The following is a 24,483-nucleotide window of genomic DNA, read 5'->3' on the forward strand; positions in this document are numbered from 1 at the left end:
AACGGTTCCACCAGCCGAGGGAACCAGTTGTGGTCGGAGGTAGAAGGAAAGCTGTTGCCACTAAGGGACCAATCCCAGGGACATCTGGCTGCTAGGCTGTCTGAGGGCCTATCCAAAAGCAAGAGAGCAGCGTAGGGTTGGGACTTTGGGCATGAAGTCCAACCAGAAGTAACGGTTCCACCAGCCGGGGAACCAGTTGTGGTCGGAGGTAGAAGGAAAGCTGTTGCCACTAAGGGACCATCCACCTTGTTACCGGAGACCACTATGAGTAAGCCGAGGACAGTACCAGAGCAGACTTCTCGCCAGCTGGGATGGGCCAGTTCTCACCCCATGCGTCTCTGGTGACTCACATCGAAGGTAGGTGCCAGCGCTAAGAAAAGCCCATCCTGGCTCTGGTATACAAGAGCAAGAGGAAGCACCACACACAGAAACAGCTGGAGTGTACAGAGGAATCATAATGGCTTCGCCCCAGGTTTGCCCAGGCCACACCCTGACAGGTTTCGCCCCACCCACAGGGCTTAGTCATGGGGTGCCTGTGGGCAGAGCAAAAAGCATCAGAGGCGTGGCCTGGGAGAATCTGGGCCCACCCACAGTGCTCAGTCATGGAGTCCCTCTTGGCAGGGCGAAATCCGTCAGTGGGTGGCCGAAGACTGGCACCAAGCATAAGATGACAGCGCCGGCAGGGGAAGGGGACCATTGAAGGGAGGTTTATCTCCACTTTAAGAATTCATGGCACTGCTGCACGCCGGAAAAAGGGATGTGCTTTTTTGTGCATTGCGTCCCGTATCATGAGCCTAGCTTAAAAGGACAGGGATAAAATAATAAAAATAAAATAAACGCAGTATAGATATGTTCTGTGCAATTCAAATAAAAAATTAAAAATGTAGGCTTAAAATAAAAAAAATAAAAAAAATATTTCCTATAGAAATAATTCTGTGTAATGGCAATAAAAAAAGGAAACGTATGCTTAAAAAGTGATAATTCCTGTATAAATATTAGTGCGCAAGTGCAATAAAAAAGGAAACATAAGCTTAAAATAAAAAATGAAATGATAACTCAGATGTAAATAGTTCTGTGCCCTTACAATAAAAAAGGGAATGTAAGCTTAAAAAAAAAAAAAAAAAATTAAATTAAAAAAATGATAATTTCTGTATAAATATTTGTGTGCAATGCCAATAAAAAAAAAAAAAAAAAAAAAAAAGGAAAAATAAGCTTAAAATTAATTGTTTTATGGTAACTTAAATGTAAATAGTTCTGTGCAACTACAATAAAAGGGAATGCAAGCTTAAAATAAAAAAAATTTAATTAAAAAAATGATAATTTCTATATAAATATCTGTGTGCAATTCCAATAAAAAAGGAAACATAAGCTTAAAAAAAAAAAAAAAAAAAAATGGATAATCCATATTTAAATAGTTCTGTGCAATTACAATTAAAAAAATGAATAGGAAGCTTGCAATAAAATATTTAAAAAATTATAATTCATATGTAAATAGTTCTGTGCAACTACAATAAAAAGGGAAATGCAAGCTTAAAGTAAAAAAACAAAGATAATTCCTGTATAAATATTTGTGTGCAATGCCAATAAAAAGGAAACGTAAGCTTAAAATAAAAAAAAATAAAAAAAAGATAAAATCATATGTAAATAGTTCTGTGCAATTCCAATAAAAAAGGATATGCAAACTTAAAATATAAAAAAAAAAGAAAATTTCTATTAAATTAATAATAATTAAATAATTTTTCATAAATCCCTCCACCAAGAATTCTGTTTTATGTTGGGGAAGGTGTTTTTCTCTGTTGTTGTGTCCTGTGGCCCCCGGGCGATAAGATGGTACACAGTGTATCCTGTATTCCACTTCCTGATCAATCATTAGCTCTTAAAGGAATTTTGTTGATCAGAAAAACTCTTACGACAAAAACTTGTTTGCAGGTCTGAGAGCCGAAACAGATCAATATGACGAAGGGACAGACCTGCGACAGGAGGGTGGGGGGGGGGGGTTGGGGGAGTTGGGGGCGGAGCCTGTGTTACCTGTTGCTATTTAAAGAACCAGCTTTTCACCTGATGTCATGAAGAAAACTGATCTACTTGACTTTAAAGAAGAAGAAGGAGAAGGAAGAATTACAACTTACTCTTTGCTTGTAAGTGCAGAAACTTTCTTATTTATTAATTAATATATTAATTAATATTTTTTCACACTCTGCTTTGATGATGTTTTTTTTTTTTAAACAATTTTTATCATGTTTTGCATATTTCTTTATCGTGTATTTGCCTGTATTATTAATCTTTTTGCCCCTATAATTTGTATAAATGCCTGTGAATTAATTGTGAGTTCTTGATATTGTTAAGAGTACCTGTCTATTGTTCGGTGTACGGCCATCTTGATGATATGCTACATTAGCATTGGGTGAACGCAGCCCATCGACTCGCTAGGACCTACCGATACGATGCAGACTGGAGGTACTTCTTGACTCCAGATTCTGTGATTCGGCCAAGTCCTAGAAAATCGATTGGCTGGACAGTGGTTTGGCTATCAATATGGCTGCCCTGCTGTGTTTGAGAGAGTGATGTGGTTTGGAAATTTACTACATATTCTTATATGAATTATAAGGGGCATTCAAGTTAAAGCTCTACAGCAGTTTTTCTTAACCTTTTTACCCCAGAGTAACCCTTGAAATAATTTTTGGGTCTCAGGGAACCCCTGCTAAAGAATAGTTCATCGGGGGTCATTAGGAAAATGTCCCTTACATTGGTGATCAGTGAGAAGAATGTTCCTTACATTGGTGATCAGTGGGAAGAATGTTCCTTACATTGGTGATCAGTGAGAAGAATGTTCCTTACATTGGTGATCAGTGAGAAGAATGTTCCTTACATTGGTGATCAGTGAGAAGAATGTTCCTTACATTGGTGATCAGTGAGAAGAATGTTCCTTACATTGGTGATCAGTGAGAAGAATGTTCCTTACATTGGTGATCAGTGGGAAGAATGTTCCTTACATTGGTGATCAGTGGGAAGAATGTTCCTTACATTGGTGATCAGTGGGAAGAATGTTCCTTACATTGGTGATCAGTGAGAAGAATGTTCCTTACATTGGTGATCAGTGAGAAGAATGTTCCTTACATTGGTGATCAGTGAGAAGAATGTTCCTTACATTGGTGATCAGTGAGAAGAATGTTCCTTACATTGGTGATCAGTGGGAAGAATGTTCCTTACATTGGTGATCGGTGGGAAGAATGTTCCTTACATTGGTGATCAGTGAGAAGAATGTTCCTTACATTGGTGATCAGTGGGAAGAATGTTCCTTACATTGGTGATCAGTGAGAAGAATGTTCCTTACATTGGTGATCAGTGGGAAGAATGTTCCTTACATTGGTGATCAGTGAGAAGAATGTTCCTTACATTGGTGATCAGTGAGAAGAATGTTCCTTACATTGGTGATCAGTGAGAAGAATGTTCCTTACATTGGTGGTCAGTGAGAAGAATGTTCCTTACATTGGTGATCAGTGAGAAGAATGTCCCTTACATTGGTGATCAGTGAGAAGAATGTTCCTTACATTGGTGATCAGTGGGAAGAATGTTCCTTACATTGGTGATCAGTGAGAAGAATGTTCCTTACATTGGTGATCAGTGAGAAGAATGTCCCTTACATTGGTGATCAGTGAGAAGAATGTTCCTTACATTGGTGATCAGTGAGAAGAATGTTCCTTACATTGGTGATCAGTAGGAAGAATGTTCCTTACATTGGAAGTCAGTAGGAAGAATGTTCCTTACATTGGAAGTCAGTAGGAAGAATGTTCCTTGTACACGGGGTCGTTTACAGTCGTTTCTAGGTAGTTGAGTTTAGAGGCTTTTTTTGAAACGCAAAAAAAAAATGGGTTCAGACGCTGAGTTTAGAGGCTAAACACGGGATGTAAATGTGGCAAAACTGACATTTTAAACGTGGGTTACTATCTGTCAAGTTAAATCGTTCAGGAGAGGTTGTAAAAACGTCCCGTGTACATGAAGCCTTACAGTCAGTTGAAAAGATCATTGGTGTCATGTTATTGGCCCTGCCAATTAGCGATGAACCTGGAACTATGAAGGTAACGTCAGAGAGGTGGTCAATCAGCCACAGCTCAAGGAACCCCTAGAAACCCCTGGATGAACCGTGGTAGAGAATGGCTGCTCTACAACATCCCTCCACATCATCCCTTTCCCTATTCACCTTACTATTCTATTCAGAATTGACATTTTTTAAAAGCAAAATTAAAAAAAGGTAGAGAAAAAAAAAATGGTGGCAAGGTTGGACATTTCGCCTCTTTACACAGTTGCCAGCTGTTGCTTTCAAAAGACCATAGCCATTTATATTACAGCTTACATGAAAACATCGTAATGGGACTATAAAGACACCTATTACTAGAATTACGCTGCATCACAAAGTCATAAAACATGATATAAAATATTTACTATTACAAAGATAAAAGTATTACCTTACAGTTTAAATATAGTTTACAAGAAAAAACAAAAAACAAAAAAACAAAAAAAAAAGGTGAACACACGGCTTTACCATAAATGTATAACAAATTATGATAATAATCCCTCCAATGCTTAATTTCTCCAATTCAATGCGATTTTGCAGTCCTTGGTATCGGTCATCATACGTTGTGGCAGCCAGGCCACAGATGGTAACAAAGAGGATTGCAGTTCTCTGCATTACCAACAATGGCCTGCGCTGGCCAGGGCAGGGGCATTTCTTCCCCCATGCCCATGCTTTCCCACAAGCCCTAGGGACCAAGTGTGAGATTGGATGAGACGCTCAATAGACCAGCCTTTCTCAACCTTTTCAACACAGAGGAACCCTTGAAATAACTTATCAGTTAGAAGGAACCCCTGCTAAAAATTACCATATCTACAGCTCATGATACATCAGAGGGATGGCCATTGGGAAGAATGCTCCTTACACTTGTAGTCATTGAGAAGAATTCCCCCCTTTAGTGATAGTTAAAATGATCAATGGTGCCAGTGGGAACTTATCTGAGAGGCAGAAACTTCTCATTGCTCAAGGAACCTCTGGAGGAACCCTGGTTGAGAAACCCTGTAATAGATACATGCTTGCCTATGATAGTTTACATTTTGATAAATTTTGTGGGTCTCTGTGTTTGAAGAAGCAGATTTTGTTCCATGAAACATGTAACATTGATATTAATCATCCAGAAAAATCTCTCACTTTCTTTGTTTAAGGCAGATACATGGATGATACGATTTTATTTCCTTTCACCGTTGGGTGGAGGGAAAGAAAACTGCTAAATTTCCCCCATCAACACATTCAGTGATGATGGGGGAATCCCTCCTGTTGAGCTACTGCGTTCTGCCAGGAGGGAGCCTTCTCGGCCAGCAGGACACAATTCAAAAAATACGACTGGCTGGTTGTACCAAAAACAATCAATGAATCAACTTCAGTACATCCAGCCTGCCCATAGATGCATTGAATCTTCGCCTGTTCAGCAAGGACCAGCTGATATTCCTTCCAGCTATGGCCAGCTTAAAGAGGAACTGCAGTCTGCTCATATCATTTGTAATAAAAACATCTTTGCTATTCTGAAGCTTCCCTCCAACCACTTTGCATATTATTTTATATATACTGTGATTCTGTACATTTCAAATATGCTGCAGAAATCTCCCTCCAATCTCCATCCTTCGGCTTTGCAACGGCATTTGGGGAACTGGTTGGGAAGATACAAAAATACAATATCAAGTGCTAACAATTATTTCTATATCTGAATTCGGAATATTTGCTATTTTATATACTGCCTGTGTAGTTTTTAAACACTCATGGATTTTAAACCTCTATTTCTCCAAAGGTTAAAAAAAAAAAGAATAGCCGACATAAAAATGCCATCCCAGAAGAAGACAGAGCTGAACATTGCAGGCATCGTGACTCATGGAGATCTGAACAGCTTAAGTTCCGATGTGGTGGATTTTATCGTTTCCAACGCCCGCATTTGCTTGCCAGATAACATCCACATCTGTGATGGCTCAGAGGAAGAGAACAAGAAGCTCATCCACCAGATGGAAGAGACTGGCATGATCAAGAGACTGCCCAAATATGAGAACTGGTACGCAAGTCTATGCCATCTTAGGCTGGGAAAGATTTGAGAATTCATTTTGGAATACTAGTAGTCATAGAACTTACATTAGCATTTACAGAGAGGTCACTTATTAACACTTTTTTTTTCTCCTTTTCACCATATTAGTTGGCTGGCCCGTACGGATCCCCGTGATGTGGCAAGAATTGAAAGCAAAACTGTGATAGTTACTCAAGAACAAAGAGATACGGTGCCTGTTGCCAAAAGCGGACTTAGCCAACTAGGTCGCTGGATGTCCGAGGATGATTTTGAGAAAGCATTCAAGTCCAGATTCCCTGGTTGCATGAAAGGTACGGCAATGGGGTCCCCAAACGACCCACTGAACTGTGCTTTTAGCACAACTCCTTTTAGACAATCTCAATGCTTAAATAACTAGCTTTGTTGTTAATGTCCATATGGCTTTTTTGTTTGGCAGGTCGTACAATGTATGTCATCCCATTCAGCATGGGTCCTATTGGCTCCCCACTTTCAAAGATTGGCATTCAGCTGACGGATTCACCCTACGTAGTGGGCAGTATGAGAATCATGACCCGAATGGGAACGGCTGTCTTGGATACCCTTGGAGAAGGGGAATTTGTTCGATGCCTTCATTCGGTTGGCTGCCCTTTACCACTAAAAAGTAGGTCAACGAGACTCTATTCAAAATGTATGCACATGTATTGGATATGAAGTAAAGAAAATGGTCTCAGGCAAATCAATAATATTTGTATATGTGTTCTGCAGAACCGCTGGTGAACAACTGGCCATGTAATCCAGAGCTGACACTCATTGCACACATCCCAGACCGCAGAGAGATCATCTCCTTTGGAAGTGGCTATGGGGGAAATTCTCTCCTGGGGAAGAAATGTTTTGCGCTCAGGATCGCCAGTCGGATTGCAAAAGAAGAAGGTTGGCTGTCAGAGCACATGCTGGTACGAATAAACACCAAACACAGAATTTGAAACCTAAACTTTTAAAGGAATCCTATACTGAAAAAATACATGGGTTGCCATTGCTTAAAACCCAATGCCAAGTTTGGCGTACCCCTGCTCCTCCCCATGAATTTTGAAAAACATTTAGCAATTTTTAGATCTGTTTTTGGCATGAACTCTTAGGTACCCCGAGCCTCCTCTCTTTCTTTCTGCAGTGGTGGTTCTATATCATGCAGAGGATAATGCCACATAATAATGCGAGCTCTATTCTCTGTATCATTCTCCTGAGCATACAGGGTGCTTTGATGGCACGCCCCCAGGAGGAGAAAGAAAAGAGTGCAGCACTAGAGCATAGAGAGGCCAAGGAGTTGAAGTTCTAATTGCCTAACTCATATGTTCCAAAAGCTTCAACATTTTGAGTCACTGACCCTTAAAAGTATTCTCTATCTACATTAGCTGCATGATTGTTTCTGCAAATTTTATGTGGCATTTTAAAGTAAATATATCAGATTGTCTTTGATCTTTGATTAAAGACCTAAAATGAAATGATGTTTGTCTTAGGTATTATATTTATATTGTATTCTCTGTTCCTTGACCCTCACAGATTTTGGGAATCACCAATCCTGAAGGGCAGAAGAAATATTTTGCTGCTGCTTTCCCAAGTGCTTGTGGGAAAACCAACTTGGCCATGATGCGACCTGCACTGCCAGGCTGGAAGATTGAGTGTGTTGGCGATGACATTGCCTGGATGAAGTTTGATGAACAAGGTAATAATTAGTTCACATGTACTGTGCCTTACAGACTCTAGTAGGGGTAGATTATTCTCCAAAGTTTTGTCATTTATAGCAGTGGTGGTCAACCAACTTGATTTTTTTTTGGGGGGGGGGGGGGACTTATGTGCAGCTCCTTACAGGGCCACCTATAATATTCAACTAATATAATGCTCCAGAAAGCTGTAGAGATGCAACAGGAGATAGTCAATGACTGCAGGTATCCTTTAGGACAGTGATGGTGAACCTTGGCACCCCAGATGTTTTGGAACTGCATTTCTCATGATGCTCAACTACACTGCACAGTTCATGAGAATCATGGGAAATGTAGTTGCAAAACACCTGGGGTGCCAAGGTTTTCCATCACTGCTATAGGAGATGCTTAAAGATTGCAAACATACTATAGAAGTTGTTGGAAACTGGGAACATGCTTCAGGGGACAGTCAGACTTGGAACAAATTACACAAGACTGCTAGAAATAACTGCTATTACAGCCCAGGCATGGACTGGCCATAGGGACTATAGGGAGTTTCCCGGTGGGCCGATGGCTCAGTGGGCCGGTTTCAGTGACAGCCAGTGGCATCGCTGGGGGGGGGGACTTTTGAGGCTATAGCCCCAAATCTGGGGCCCATAGCCCAGAGTCAGTCCAGGAGTCCCCAACCACAGGGTCCCAGCCCACTACCTGTCCTCTTTCTGGTGACCCTGATGTAAGGAGGGGCTCTCTGGGAAACCTGATGTAAGAGAGAGGCTCTCTGTGGACCCGGATGTAAGGGGGGACTCTGTGGGGACCCGGATGTAAGGGGTTGGCTCTCTAGAGACCCTGATGTAAGGCGGATGATCTCTGGGGACTCTGATGTAAGAGGGGCTCTCTGGGGACCCTGATGTAAGGGGAAGGCTATATGGGGACCCTGATGTAAGTGGGGGGGCTCTCTGGGGACCCTGATGTAAGTGGGGGGCTCTCTGGGGACCCAGATGTAAGGAGGGGCTCTCTGGGGACCCAGATGTAAGGAGGGGCTCTCTGGGGACCCAGATGTAAGGAGGGGCTCTCTAGGGGCTTTTTTGCGCAATTGCGTACAGTTTATATACTGTTTTTTTTGCGTATTTGCAAAATTAAAGTGGGCCGGTCTGGATGAAGTCCAGGGCCAAATTTTTGGCCCAGTCCAGCCCTGTTACAGCCCCTTTACAAATCAATACTTACACATCTGTGCTCCCTACAGCTTCCTTACAAATTACTGGTGCCATGTTTGAAACTTCTCTCAGCCATAAGGAATGGACTTCACATAGAAAGTAAACTGGTGTAAATAAAATAAACCAAACCATTTAAACATAAACCAAACTCCAAAGAATATTTTTCCTTCACTGGCTTGAGTGAGCACCAAAACACATGTTCTTCAGGAGGCCACAAAGTAGCCAATGGGATGCAGTTTGTGCATCAGGCATTTATTTTATAGGATTTAAAAATATATATTTTTTTCAAAAAACATAATTGGAAAATGTACCACGTAGTGTTTTCTGATGTCGTTTGCCCTCTAAAGAGCATTTATCTTGTTGATATCTAAATTTGCATACTAATAACATAATATAATTGTTGTTTTTTTTAGGAAACCTGAGAGCTATCAACCCTGAAAATGGATTTTTTGGCGTGGCCCCTGGAACCTCTGTGAAGACCAACCCAAATGCCATGGAAACCATCAAAAAGAATACCATATTCACCAACGTAGCAGAGACCAACGATGGCGGAGTCTACTGGGAGGGAATGGGCGTCAGACTTGAACCAGGAGTCACTTTGACTTCGTGGAAAAACAAAGACTGGACACCTGAAGATGGTAAGACCACCAGGGGGAGCATAACTCTGAAAATAACACATTTAATACACCGGAATGTTTTGGCCCCATTCTACCATAAAAATAGAAAATCTGAAGATCAAATTCAAAAAGCGTTATTCTTGTTCAAGCATGTCATAGTTTTAATTTAGTCCACTAACCAGGTTTAACCTATAATAATTACCATATATATTTTTCCTAAAAATGGGCATTAATATGGGTAAACATTCCAACAACTTTAATCACAAACACTAGGATATTCCATGTCTTGAACAATTAATTTTAATAAAAATTCCATTGTTCCAGGTGAACCTGCTGCCCATCCCAACTCTCGCTTCTGTACTCCGGCCAGCCAATGCCCGATCATTGACTCTGAGTGGGAATCTCCAGAAGGTGTACCTATTGAAGGCATCATCTTTGGTGGTCGTAGACCTGCAGGTATGTAGTCTAAAGCTACTAAATTAAACTGAACATGCAAGAAAAAAATAAAAAGGAGGAAAAAAAAAAATCTTCTTTATATCAGTAGATTTGCTGTAGAACGTTGCAAATCGGTATCCTGTCTTAAATATTATGGATGATTTGTTTAAGATTTTATGTAACCAGTTTGTCACTTTAAAAATTCTAGGTGTGCCACTGGTTTATGAAGCAATGAGTTGGCAACATGGTGTCTTTGTTGGGTCAGCAATGAGGTCTGAAGCAACAGCTGCAGCTGAGCATAAAGGTGAGTAACCATGAAATTCCACCTATGGTATATCAGCCATGCTAAAAGCATCATATAATAAACACTAACTATTGTAGCCAAAGGGAGTAATTGAACAAAAACGTATGTTTCTTTTGTAGGCAAGGTCATCATGCATGATCCGTTTGCCATGAGGCCTTTCTTTGGATACAACTTTGGCCGGTACCTTGCCCATTGGCTAAGCATGGAGCACCTCCCATCTGCTAAACTGCCTAAGATCTTCCACGTCAACTGGTTCCGAAAAGACATGCAAGGAAACTTCCTCTGGCCCGGTTATGGAGAAAACATTCGCGTTCTTGAATGGATGTTCAACAGGATCAACGGAGAAGACTGCGCCAAGGAGACACCTATTGGCTACATCCCCGCCGAAGGCTGTCTGAACCTGAAAGGGCTCGGAGACATCAACATGGAAGAGTTGTTCGAAATATCCAAAGAATTCTGGGAAGATGAAGTCAAGGACATTCGTAAATATTTGGATGACCAAGTCAATGCTGACCTGCCTTACGAAATAGAGTGGGAACTGGAGTCTTTGGAGGAGAGGTTGAAACAGTTGTGAAGAGTAGAGTTAGTCATTAAAGAGCACTTTGTTTCAGTTTTAGAGGAGAACTTCTTTCTAAAATGAGATCCTGGGTCCCCATCTGAATAAATAAGCACGTGGTTCATACTCTGTACCACATATTCTTGGGCTTTTCGATGTAACGGGGGGTGACCTAAGTAGTAGTACGTACTGTATCCTGTCTTCCTTTCTCTTTCTATTTTCCTTCTCTGCATTATGTGTTATAAAGAAGAGAGAGGGTGGAGTAAAAAGGAGGACTAAAAAAATATCCTAAAGCTTGTAATGGGAAAACTTGAGTGTGGACGGAAAAAAGTGAAGAAGTGGAGAGAGAGGAGGTCGTAGATGAGAAACCTGTGAGTTCTGGAGAAGCAGAGCTTTTTCAGGAGAATTTAAGAGAAAGTATATTTTTCTTGTGGTTATGCCTACTTTATACCTTTTATACCTAACTATATATTCGGTGTATATATTTTAATACTCCTGTTAATATTTTCTTATTATTGTTACGTGCAAAATAAATTGTTTTTATAAGAAAATAAAGGACTTGACGTTTGATATTTTGGGAAACAGAGTGTCAAATAAAGAAAACAATACCTGTTCAATGATTTATACTGCACATAGGCTAGATATATTATTATATTTGTAGCACTAACCCCCGCTGGAGCTGCTGGTTTTATTGGGCTTACCGTTACCTTCTTGACGTCATCTCCGTCTAGGGTTTCCCGTGGTAGATGGCCCAAAGAAATGTAGGAACTGACACTGAATCTTCTTTTGGGTTATTTATTTGAAGTAGAAAAAGAATCTCTCAGTTTAGGGTAGAGGGTTAGGAGGAAGTTCAGATACTTTGGACTGCCAAAAATTGAAAATCTTTTAGACCCCTTTCACACCAACTTCCTCCCAAACTGGCTCTTGTGTGTTTATAAATTCCTATAGTCCTCCATAAGAAATGGGAATCTGTTGGATGGGTGCAGCGACAAGATAAGACATATAGGTGGGGCAGATAACTGAGATTCTAAGGCAGCCCATAGATGATTTGATTTTCTTTCCTTCCACCCGTGGTTGGAAAGAAATAAAATGGCTCAATTCTGTGTTGATGGGGGAATCCCTCCCGCAGTGCTGTTGTGTTCTGCTGGTGGGAGAGCAAGTGGAGCTTTCCCGGCCTGAAGAACACTGCTGGCAGTAATCGCATGTGAAAAATCCGACAGGCTGGTTGTACCTAATTAGATTGATGGATTGACTTGGGTAAAATCTGCCTGGTATCTGCTGAACCCGCCAAATTGTGATCCATGAATGGCTGGCTTAACACAGCCATTTAATTAGACTGGACGGAGGGAACCATGCATTCGTCTAAAGCTCACCAGTTCCTAAATGTCTTGCAGGACAATTGTATGGGTCAGATGGTAGACGCACCAACTAGAAATAAAGCGTTACTGGATCTACTGATTACCAACAATACAGACTTGATCACGGATGTGGAAATACGGGGCAATTTAGGAAACAGCAATCACAGGTCAATTGGCTTCAGTATAAATACAAAGACACTGAATTTCAAAAGAGCCAACTTCCCTAAACTACAAACCTTGCTAGAAGGCATAAATTGGGATAAAAGCTTAGGAACAGCGAACACATAGGAGAGATGGGTTTGCTTTAAGAGCATATTAAATAAGGGCACTAGCCAATGCATCCCATTGGGTAATAAAATTAAAAGAGCGAACAAAAGTCCTGGATAGCTTAACGCCAATGTAAAAATGCATGTAAAAGCAAAGGAAAAGGCCATAAAAAAAATACAAGGATGAGGGATCATCATCAGCATTCAGATTTTATAAAGAATGCAACAAGAAATGTAAGGATGCAATTAGGGCCTCTAAGATAAAACACGAAAGACACATAGCAGAGGAAAACAAAAAAAAAAATCCCAGGAAATCCCAAGAAAGTATGTAAACAGTAAAAAGGGAGGACAGACCATATTGGCCCCATAAACAATGAGGAAGGACATCTGGTTAAAAAGGATGGGGAGATGGCAAAGGTATTGAATTTATTCTTCTCCTCAGTCTTAACGAGGGAATCAGGGGGCTCCAGTAACCAAAACTGGGGTGTTTAGCCTCGTGACACATCACAGGAAGCACCTCCATGGTTAACAGAGGACAGAATTAAAGTTAGACTTGGGAAACGTAACATTAATAAATCACGGGGACCAGATGACTTGCACCCGAGGGTACTTAGGGAACTCAGACAAGTAATTGCCAGACCATTGTTCCTAATTTTTACTGACAGTCTACTGATTGGAATGGTACCAGCTGATTGGAGAAAAGCCAATGTAGCACCAATATTTATAAAGGGCCCAAAATACATCCCTGGGAATTACAGAACAGTTAGCCTAACATCAAAAGTATGTAAGCTCTTGGAGGGGATGATAAGGGACTATATGCAAGATTTTAGTAATGAGAACGGTATCATTAGCAGTAATCATCATGGATTCATGAAGAATCGATCTTGCCAAACCAATCTATTAACCTTCTATGAGGAGTTGAGTTGCCATCTAGATAAAGGAAGGCCCGTAGACGTGGTGTATCTAGATAAAGGAAGGCCCGTAGACGTGGTGTATCTAGATAAAGGAAGGCCCGTAGATGTGGGGTAGCTAGATAAAGGAAGGCCCGTAGACGTGGTGTATCTAGATAAAGGAAGGCCCGTAGACGTGGTGTATCTAGATAAAGGAAGGCCCGTAGACGTGGTGTATCTAGATAAAGGAAGGCCCGTAGACGTGGGGTATCTAGATAAAGGAAGGCCCGTAGACGTGGTGTATCTAGATAAAGGAAGGCCCGTAGACGTGGTGTATCTAGATAAAGGAAGGCCCGTAGATGTGGTGTATCTAGATAAAGGAAGGTCCGTAGACGTGGTGTATCTAGATAAAGGAAGGCCCGTAGACGTGGTGTATCTAGATAAAGGAAGGCCCGTAGACGTGGTGTATCTAGATAAAGGAAGGCCCGTAGACGTGGTGTATCTAGATAAAGGAAGGCCCGTAGACGTGGTGTATCTAGATAAAGGAAGGCCCGTAGACGTGGTGTATCTAGATAAAGGAAGACCCGTAGACATGATGTATCTAGATAAAGGAAGGCACGTAGACGTGGTGTATCTAGATAAAGGAAGGCCCGTAGACGTGGTGTATCTAGATAAAGGAAGGCCCGTAGACGTGGTGTATCTAGATAAAGGAAGGCCCGTAGACGTGGTGTATCTGGATTTTGCAAAAGCATTTGATACAGTTCCCCATAAACATTTACTGTACAAAATAAGGTCCATTGGCATGGACCATAGGGTGAGTAGATGGATTGAAAACTGGCTACAAGGGCGATTTCAGAGGGTGGTGATAAATGGGGAGTACTCGGAATGGTCGGGGAGTCCCCCAGGGTTCTGTGCTGGGACTAATCCTATTTATTTTGTTCATAAATGACCTGGAGGATGGGGTAAACAGTTCAATCTCTGTATTTGCGGACGATACTAAGCTAAGCAGGGCAATAACTTCTCCGCAGGATGTGGAAACCTTGTAAAAAGATCTGAACAAATTAATGGGTTGGGCAACTACATGGTAAATGGTTTAATGTAGAAAAATGTAAAATGCATTTGGGTGATAAAAAGCTGAATGCAATCTATACACTGTGGGGAGAACCTCTGGGGGGAATCTAGGATGGAGAAGGACCTGGGGGTCCTAGTAGATGATCGGTTCAGCAATGACATGCAATGCCAAGCTGCTGGCAACAAAGCAAACAGAATATTGGCATTAAAAAAGGGGATCAACTCCAGAGATAAAACGATAATTCTCCCCTCTACAAGACTCTGGTCCGGCCGCACCTGGAGTATGCTGTCCAGTTCTGGGCACCAGTCCTCAGGAAGGATGTACTGGAAATGGAGCGACTACAAAGAAGGGCAACAAAGCTAATAAAGGGCCTGGATGATATTAGTTATGATATTCTTGAGATGCCTGAGAGGGGGTATGATTTCAATTTACAAATACCGGACTGGTGACCCCACAATAGAGATAAAACTTTTCAGCGGAAGGGAGTTTAATAAGACTCGTGGCCACTCATTAAAATTAGAAGAAAAGAGGTTTAACCTTAAACTACGTAGAGGGTTCTTTACTGTAAGCGCGGCAAGGATGTGGAATTCCCTTCCACAGGCGGTGGTCTCAGCGGGGGGACATTGATAGTTTCAAAAAACTATTAGATAAGCACCTGAACGACCGCAACATACAGGCATATACAATGTAATACTGACATATAATCACACATAGGTTGGACTTGATGGACATGTGTCTTCTTTCAACCTCACCTACTATGAAATTCTCAACCAGGGTTCCTCCGGAGGTTGCTTTGGCTAATTGACCTACAATTTGATGGTGCTTGGACAGTTCTTGGGTCAAAGCCACTTAGCAGAGCCAGCTGAATTATACCAATGATCTTTTTAGCTGTCTGTAAGGAGTGCCATTCTGGCCACCACTGTAAAGGGGGGTATTCTTTTTCAATGTATAGGACTTTATTTCCCCACTCACTCCCTGAGACCTCAAAGGGTTCCTCTACAGCAGGGATATGCAATTAGTGGACCTCCAGCTGTTGCAGAACTACAATTCCCATGAGGCATAGCTCTCTGACAGACACAAGCATGACACCCAGAGGCAGAGGCATGATGGGACTTGTAGTTTTGCAACAGCTGGAGGTCCGCTAATTGCATATCACTGCTCTAGGGTAAAAAGATTGAGAAATGCAGTTCACAATTCTTGCCTGGAGTTCCACTTTAACATAACAAAAAGGTCCTTCTCTCCAGCTCCTCTGCAATGAATCAGTTTTGTGTATGAGAACACATTGGGGTGAAGGAGGAACATATTTATCTGCACTTTTCCAATGAGTGTTTTTTAATTTATAGAGAAATCAGCTGCGCCAGGATTTTATGGATCTTGGCATCCCGAGCTGTTGACTTTCACGAGAAGTAATTTGTTACGAAACTGATTGTAAAGCTGTAAACTTGATAGCAGAGATAGCGGTTGCAGGTAAACACAGGGGTCAGCCGCCATGTCAGCGAAGGCGCTGGAGTACCGTATAAGGAAAACATGGTTGGAACATTAATGGGCCGTTTAGACTTGCATTGCTGTGGCAGTGTATGTTAATGCACATCAACGCACTGTCCAAGTGGTGACGGTTTGCTTATCTGCGGTCTATGACCCTGGTGGACACATCTTTCCCGTATCCAGGTCCTTCTCTAAAGGCAGGATTCATACCTAGGGCATTTTTTTTGTGCTTTTTGCATTTTGCAGATTTGCACTACAGAATATGTGCCATAGGAAACCATGATAAATGGACTGTAGTAGAAATCTGCAAAATGCAAAAAGCACTAAAAATGCATAAGTGTGAATCCAGCCTAAGAACCTGGGCTTAAAGAGAGCCTGTCACCGGATCATTCATTTCCAAAATCGTATAAGATTATATGTGCATGCAGGCATGTACTGGCCATTGGGACTACCGGGAGTTTCCCGGTGGGCCGATGGCTCAGTGGGCCACTCTGATGTAAGGGGGCTGCTGATGGGACACTCTGATGTAAGGGGGCTGCTGATGGGACACTCTGATGTAAGGGGGCTGCTGATGGGACACTCTGATGTAAGGGGGCTGCTGATGGGACACTCTGATGTAAGGGGGTGCTGATGGGACACTCTGATGTAAGGGGGTGCTGATGGGACACTCTGATGTAAGGGGGTGCTGATGGGACACTCTGATGTAAGGGGGCTGCTGATGGGACACTCTGATGTAAGGGGGTGCTGATGGGACACTCTGATGTAAGGGGGTGCTGATGGGACACTCTGATGTAAGGGGGTGCTGATGGGACACTCTGATGTAAGGGGGTGCTGATGGGACACTCTGATGTAAGGGGGGGCTGGTAATGGGACACTCTGATGTAAGGGGGGGCTGGTAATGGGACACTCTGATGTAAGGGGGGGCTGGTAATGGGACACTCTGATGTAAGGGGGGGCTGGTAATGGGACACTCTGATGTAAGGGGGCTGGTAATGGGACACTCTGATGTAAGGGGACTGGTAATGGGACACTCTGATGTAAGGGGGCTGGTAATGGGACACTCTGATGTAAGGGGGCTGGTAATGGGACACTCTGATGTAAGGGGGCTGGTAATGGGACACTCTGTTGTAAGGGGGCTGGTAATGGGACACTCTGATGTAAGGGGGCTAGTGATGGGGACACTCTGATGTAAGGGGGCTAGTGATGGGGACACTCTGATGTAAGGGGGCTAGTGATGGGGACACTCTGATGTAAGGGGGCTAGTGATGGGGACACTCTGATGTAAGGGGGCTAGTGATGGGGACACTCTGTTGTAAGGGGGCTAGTGATGGGGACACTCTGATGTAAGGGGGCTAGTGATGGGGACACTCTGTTGTAAGGGGGCTAGTGATGGGGACACTCTGTTGTAAGGGGGCTTGTGATGGGACATTCTGATGTAAGGGGGTGCTGATGGGACACTCAAAATGTAAGTGGGCCGGTCTGGATGAAGTCCAGGGCCAAATTTCTGTCCCAGTCCAGCCCTGTGTGCATGTAACGCATTTTAAGCATGTTAAGCCCTTGTGCAAATATTTATGTATCACTCTCTACTTAGGTAGGTGCTAGAGTAGTTTTTTTTTTGTAAGTGTAGGTACGTTTAGGCAGGGCTAGGCCTGTTTGTGTGGGCTGGGAGTGGCTCGGAGTAGTAGCTATGACTTACAGACTTACAGACAGCATCACCTCACTGTTACACTGTTATTTATAGAGGATTCTAGAAGAAGAGGAAGGGAAGAGAGGTGGAGCTGTCTGGGGCGTCTCAGGGAGCCCTGACCAATCCCCAACTAGGATGGGTAGAGGGCAGGCCTCCTTGAAACACCTAGAGTCAGCCCAGCTGAGGAGGCGTTGTCGGATGGAAGAAACAAGGATGGAGTACTAGGCTGTCAAGGGCCTTTGAGGCAGATCCCCGGCCTGGAGGGGGGCTGAACTTGGGCCTAGGACTCGGGTGTAGGACAGAGCCCCTTAAGAAAGTGTGAAGGATTTGAACAGGAGGCACAGGAGGAGTCAGAGAGGCAGGGCAATTTTTTTCAGCGGGAACGCAGGGGAATGCGGTTCCGGCATCTCCAGCGCTGAATGTATGTAATGGCAAGGGATACTGGGGTGGGCTGGAGGTTCTATTGTTGCTGGAGCGGATTTATTTTTGAGTGGCGGTCTACTGTTGCTGGTGGGTCAATTATTGCTGGAAGAGATCTACTGTTGATGGAGGGGGGTCTATTGTTGCTGGCTGCTGGTTAGTCTATTGATGCTGACTGCTGGGAGATCTGTTGTTGCTGCTGGGTGGTATTTTGTTGTGAGGGTTCATTGTTGCTGGGGGGGATCTATTGTTTTGGAGTGAATCCATTTTTGCTGGGGGGGGGGGGGGGTCTATTGCTGCTGGCTGTGGGGAATCTATTTTACTACTTTTCTTGCTATCATTAACAAATTTCATATCAATTACTAAGCACCATAAAGTTATACTTGGCTCTGTACTCTCTAAAAGGGGCAGTACTGAGAGGTGGGTAGGGGATGAAATGGCGCTCAGAGGTGGGTAGGGGCAGAGATAAGAAGTGACTCACAAGGGTGCAGTTCCTGCACCTATACTCTGAGAAAAAAAAGGCCCTGCAGAGAGGACAGCAGGAGCTAGTACAAGTCTTAAACACTTACAGACCGGACCATTTTGCTGGTCAAAGACCAGACCACTTTTTGCGATTCGGCACTGCTTCGCTTTAACTGACAATTGCGCGGTCGTGCGACGTGGCTCCCAAACAAAATTTACGTCCTTTTTTTCCCACAAATAGAGCTTTCTTTTGGTGGTATTTGATCGCCTCTGCGGTTTTTATTTTTTGCGCTATAAACAAAAATAGAGCAACAATTTTGAAAAAAAAAAAGCATAATTTTTTACTTTTTGTTATAATAAATATCCCCCAAAAATATATAAAAAACATTTTTTTCCCTCGGGTTAGGCCGATACGTATTCTTCTACATATTTTTGGTAAAAAAATAAATAAAATCGCAATAAGCGATTATTGATTGGTTTGCACAAAAGTTATAGCGTTTACAAAATAGGGATAGTTTTATGGCATTTTTATTAATAATTTTTTTTTTTTACTAGTAATGGCGGCGATCAGCGATTTTTATTGTGAGTGTGACATTGTGGCGGACACATCGGACATTTTTGACACATTTTTGGGACCATTGTCATTTATACAGCAATCAGTGCTATATAAATGCAGTGATTCCTGTGTAGATGACACTGGCAGTGAAGGGGTTAACCAGTGGGTGGCAGTGTAGGTGTTAAGTGTTCCTAGGGGCGTGACCAACTGTTGGGGGCTGGGCTTTCATTTAGTGAACACTGATCTCTGCTCCAATCACATGGAGCAGAGATCAGCCTCACTAGTTGCTAGGCAGAATGGAGAAATGCTGTTTACAACTGCATTTCTCCATTCAGCTGTCTCGTGAGTTGATCGCGGGTATGCCCGTGGCGATCGAGACCGGACTGCCATCGGGAGCGGCGGCGTGCTCCCCATGGCAAGGCGGCACATTTTAAAGGGATGTACAGGTACGCCCATTTGCCTGCTCGTGCCATTCTGCCGACGTACATCGGCGCGTGCTGGTCGGGAACCACCGGTTGCAGCCAGGAGGGCTGGTGAGTGAGCAGTGCAGTCAGGAGGACTGGAGATGCATGTCAGAGAGGACTGAGAGGAAGCAGTCGGAGCTGGGTGTGGAGCCAGTAGGGAGGAATGCAATGTCATGGGCGGTGAAGTCAGGCAGCTGCAGCCTGGGGGGCTGGCAGAGCCCCGAAGAGGACTGAATGGGAGCAGTAGTCCACCAGAAGGACAGCTAGCACTAACAAGACTTTACATATTTTCTGCTACACTGTAGGGGCCCGCCGGCCCCCCTGCCCGCAAAAGGCTATTGCTAAGGCCTGGCTGAGCCAGTGTCAGGCCTAACCACTGTGTGCTAGCTGTTCCGGGAACCACAAGATAGGAAGTGTAGAGTTTTGCTGGAGGAGTCTGGAGAAGTGTAAAAACATTGTACATAGTTGTCCCTGGCAACTTTGCTATTACTTCACTGGGCATACCGTATTTCTCCTTGTAAGTTGCATGGAGGACCGGGGGTGGGGGGGGGGGGGTCTGTGCCTCTGTTAAGAGTGAGGGAATACTTCAGGAAAGTGGGATCTTCTGGGCTGGAGATGCTTTTAGACAACTCAACTGCAACTCAATTTTTTTCCATTTCACATAGAATAAACCTCCCTGAAGAAGACCGTTACATATATAGGTCGAAACGCGTAGGGATATCATGTGAAACGCTCACAGAATTGTTTGTTTCTATACATAGAACGACTGTACACCTGTTCTTTTTTCTAAGGTTGACAAGATATGTGTTTTTTTATGTTAAGACCAGAATTGCTTTTTATAACTGAAATATACCTCCTTTTTGATACTATAACTTTAATAAAGAAATCATATATTTTTAAGAAAACCATTGTTGTTTGCCCAAATATCTTCTTGCTGCTAAAAAAAAAAAACCCAGTTGAGGGAAATTCCATTCAATCTATTGAATTGGGGTGCAACAACTCACACCCTTGCGTTACCTATTCTATATTCATATTTCCCATACCCCATCCAAGTTAAATTCCCTAAAAACAAAACAAAGCCAACGGACTGTTCATTGTCTTTGAGTGTCTAGGAAGTGAATGCCGGGCCTGGCAGGGTGACAGGTGGGCCACATCACTTAGCAGCCCCTACGAGGGGTTACTGCTACATTTAAAAAGCCCTGAGATCGCTGCTGGGTGCCGCCATCTTGGATGCGATGTCAGCAGCCCCAGCGGACTCGGAGCGGTCACTCTCCATTTAGTCTGTTGCAGGCTGGCTGGTAAGTTGAGCTGGGAATTTTTCTTTGTCGTGGTTTGACATGTGTCGCCCCTGGCTGTTTAAGGCCAATTGGGGCAGTTGCCGTTTGTTTGGAGAGTATTCCCCTTCCCCCCTCCTCCTCCTCCTCCGACAACAGCTACATAAAAAGTTATGTAGGAAAGTAAGAGGCGGAGGAGCTTGCCCAGCACAGACAGCAATTAAAGCTGAACTCCGGCTTTTCACACTTTACGCATTTCATTTGGGTCAAGCTGACTCAAACGAACGACGTCCCTCACGAACATGTGGGGCTGTTGGATGTGCGGTGTACACTGTATGAGGCTACATGCTGCGCTGTGTTTTTTCGGGGTGCGAGCCGAGACTTCCTGTCTCAGAAAAGGGGAAAGAAAAAAAGAAAAAGAAAAAAGAAAAAAGGGGTCAAGAAATTATATATTATGAAAAACCATGATGAAAAATTCCATACAAATACCCTGTTATCCCGAAAATAAGACCTAGTGTGATTGTCGGTGATGGCTGCAATATAAGCCCTACCCCCCAATTAAGCCCTAGTTAAAGTCCTGGTAGGTCTTTCCAGGGTAGGGCTTATTTGGGGGGTAGGGCTTATATTGCAGCCATCACAGACAATCACGCTAGGTCTTATTTTCGGGGAAACAGGGTAGGTACAGGGGTCACAAAAATTAATCTATATTACATATATTTATATTATATTGGTATTACACATTGCATGTACAAAGGCTCATAGTTCATCTATATTACCTATATCAAGATTATATCAGTATTACACATTGCATGTACAAAGGCTCTACGCGTTTCGTGGAGTATTTATATCCCCTCTTCAGGAGCAATACGAGACTCATACCCGTCTCATACCCGGAACACAATAGAGACTATCAGAGGTTTTTGACATCATCAGCCCCGCCTCTCTGAGTCATAGGTTGTGACATCACAAGCCACCATTTCTACTCAGCCAATCGGAGGAAGCTTTGCATTCATTTCTAGAATACATCGCTTTCTATGAACGGCTGAGCGCCGCTCAGATAGACACCGTTGTGCTCCGGGTACAAGACAGGTAGTCTCGTCTCGCACCCGGAACACAGTGCTGTAGGCTGTATGTAGCCTCATCTATATACAGTGTATATATACAGTATATATATATAGCACATCCAGCGGCCTCACATGTTAGTGAGGGGCATTGTTTGTTTGGGCCAGCTTGGAGTTGGTCCAAACTACGTAAAGTGTAGTTTTAAGCACTTCCAGAAGGGGTGAGGGCTAGGGATGTGCAAGGAGAAAGGGGGCTTTGCTATGGAATTGATTCTTGGAGCAGTCAAATCTTCTTTTATGTTGCAAATGGATACAAAATAATTTATGGAAAGGAAAAACACCACACAAGTAAATATAAAAATACTAGAAAGAACAATTCCAGGTATATTCATATATTGGGACACCTGCCTTTACAGGCACATGAACTTAAATGCCCCCCCCAGTCTTAGTCCGTAGGGTTCAATATGGAGTTGGCTCCGCCCCTTTGCAGCTATAACAGCTTCACCTCTTCTGGGAGGGCCGTCCACAAGGTTTAGGAGGGTGTCTATGGGAATGTTTGACCATTCTTCCAGAAGCGCATTTGAGAGGTCAGGCACTGATGTTGGACGGGAAGGCCTGGCTCGCAGTCTCCGCTCTAATTCACCCCAATGGTGTTCTGTCAGGTTGAGGTCAGGACTCTGTGCAGGCCAGTCAAGTTCCTCCACCCCAAACTCGCTCATCCATGTCTTCATGGACCTTGCTTTGTGCACTGGTGGGCAGTCATGTTGGAACAGGAAGGGGCCGTCCCCAAACTGTTCCCACAAAGTTGGGAGCATGATAACACCCCAAACTCCCTCATTTCCACAGGCATGATCTGCTGTTGTCAGCATCAGGCAACCCACCTTGAGAAATAGAGCTCCGCTAGTGGCCGAAAGGCGCCGCTATAACGTTGGTAAAGCGCTGATTAAAAGTGGTGCTTTACAGCGAACGCACCCACGCCCCAGTGTGAAAGTAGCCTAATTCATCCCAAAGAGGTTCTATGGGGTTGAGGTCAGGACTCTGTTCAGGCCAAGTTCCTCCACCCCAAACTTGCTCATCCATGTCTTTATGGACCTTGCTCTGTGCACTGGTCCAAATCATTAGGTGGAGGGGGGGATTATGGTGTGGGATGGAGGGGGGATTATGATGTGGGATTGTTTTTCAGGGGTTGGGTTTGGCTCCTTAGTTCCAGTGAAGGGAATTCTTAAGGTATCAGCATACCAAGACATTCTGGACAATTTTATGCTCCCAACTTTATGGTAACAGTTTGGGGACGGCCCCTTCCTGTTCCAACATGACTGCGCACCAGTGCACAAAGCAAGGTCCATAAAGACATGGATGAGCGAGTTTGGGGTGGAGGAACTTGGCCTGCACAGAGTCCTGACCTCAACCCCCATAGAACAGCTTTGGGATTAATTGGGCTACTTTCACACTGGGGTGGGGGTGCGTTAGCAGTAAAGTGCCACTAGTTTTAGCTGTGCTTTACCATCGTTTTAGTGGCGCCTTTCAGCTGCTAGCGGGATGCTTTTAACCCCCACTAGCGGCCGAAGAAAGGGTTAAATGGGCCCATGTTGTGGCACTGCCGAAGCGCTTTGCAGTAGCTCATTTCAAATAGATGCTGCTTGCAAGACTTTTTTTCTCCATCCTGCCAGCACACCGCCCCAGTGTAAAGCACTTGGGCATTCACACTGGGGAGGCATGTAAGGTGCTTTACAGGCGCCATTGTTAGCGCTAAAATGCCTGAAAAGCGCCTCAGTGTGAAAGGGGTCCTAAAGCGGAGACTGTGAGCCAGGCCTTCTTGTCCACATCAGTGCCTGACCTCACAAATGCTCTTCTGGAAGCAGTGGCGTAACTAGAACCTTCAGGGCCCTGATGCAAGAAACCATGAGGGGCCCCCCCTGAACCCCAGCCAGGGCCCTTCCCTCAGAGTCCGGTATTGGAACTCCAGGGCGTGGTCACAGGTATGCCCTTTGTGAGCCCTGTAGTTCCACCACTGGTATCAGTAGTTTTTTTTTATTTTTAGGTGTCCCATTGGGGGACTGTCCCTAGGCAGGATGGGGTCCCCATCCCCAGAAGAGATGAGGTCCTTTTCTCCAGGGCAGATGAAGTTACTGCCTCCAGGTTAGAAGGGGTCCCTGTCCCCAGGGGAGGTGGGGGTCCCTGTCCCCACATGAGAAGGGGTCCCTGTACCCAGGGGGAGATGGAGGGGGTATGTAATGGTGTGTGGGGGATGGGGTCCTTTCACTCACCATGACCAAGCTGTAGGCCGCGCACTCATCCATGTTGGCCTGGGCTCCATCCAGTGTGCTCGACGGGCGATCAGCATATCTCCCAGAAAGACCTTTCATCATCTGTGTATGACAGGGGAGGAGGGGGGGCTGGCAGACAAGCCTGCAGTGTCCTCCGGGGAGCCGGCTCTCATAGGGCTGCACTGCATCTGTGTGCTTAAAGTTTGTTTACCCGGGAGAAGTATGCAGTGCAGTGTGGGCCGGACTCGGGGTGGGCAGGACTCTGGCTGGGGAGAACAGACATCGGACTGAGCGGCAATGCATGGAGCAGGAGAGGGG

General features: G+C 44.0%; 1 protein-coding gene across 1 annotated transcript; it reads left to right on the forward strand.

The window, feature by feature from the left end:
* Positions 1-2,014: 2,014 nt before the first annotated feature.
* PCK1 (phosphoenolpyruvate carboxykinase 1) lies at positions 2,015-11,473 on the forward strand. The gene is made up of 10 exons (XM_077460579.1): positions 2,015-2,138; positions 5,838-6,092; positions 6,231-6,412; positions 6,538-6,741; positions 6,846-7,033; positions 7,638-7,800; positions 9,405-9,629; positions 9,933-10,064; positions 10,252-10,347; positions 10,467-11,473. Exons 2-10 carry the CDS (start codon positions 5,869-5,871, stop codon positions 10,919-10,921), a joined length of 1,869 nt encoding a protein of 622 aa, XP_077316705.1. The 5' UTR covers positions 2,015-2,138; positions 5,838-5,868; the 3' UTR covers positions 10,922-11,473.
* The last annotated feature ends 13,010 nt before the right edge of the window (positions 11,474-24,483 follow it).

Source organism: Lithobates pipiens, unplaced genomic scaffold (genome assembly GCF_037356315.1).
Source record: "Lithobates pipiens isolate NorthernLeopardFrog02 unplaced genomic scaffold, aLitPip1_a1.2 Scaffold_28, whole genome shotgun sequence".
Classification (NCBI taxonomy): domain Eukaryota; kingdom Metazoa; phylum Chordata; class Amphibia; order Anura; family Ranidae; genus Lithobates; species Lithobates pipiens.

Coding starts and splice junctions, on each gene's coding strand:
- PCK1 (XM_077460579.1), top strand. CDS start 5,869: ATGCCATCCCAGAAGAAGACAGAGCTGAACATTGCAGGCATCGTGACT. Junction 9,630..9,932: donor AGACTGGACACCTGAAGATG/GTAAGACCACCA, acceptor CCATTGTTCCAG/GTGAACCTGCTGCCCATCCC. Junction 10,348..10,466: donor AGCTGCAGCTGAGCATAAAG/GTGAGTAACCAT, acceptor TTTCTTTTGTAG/GCAAGGTCATCATGCATGAT.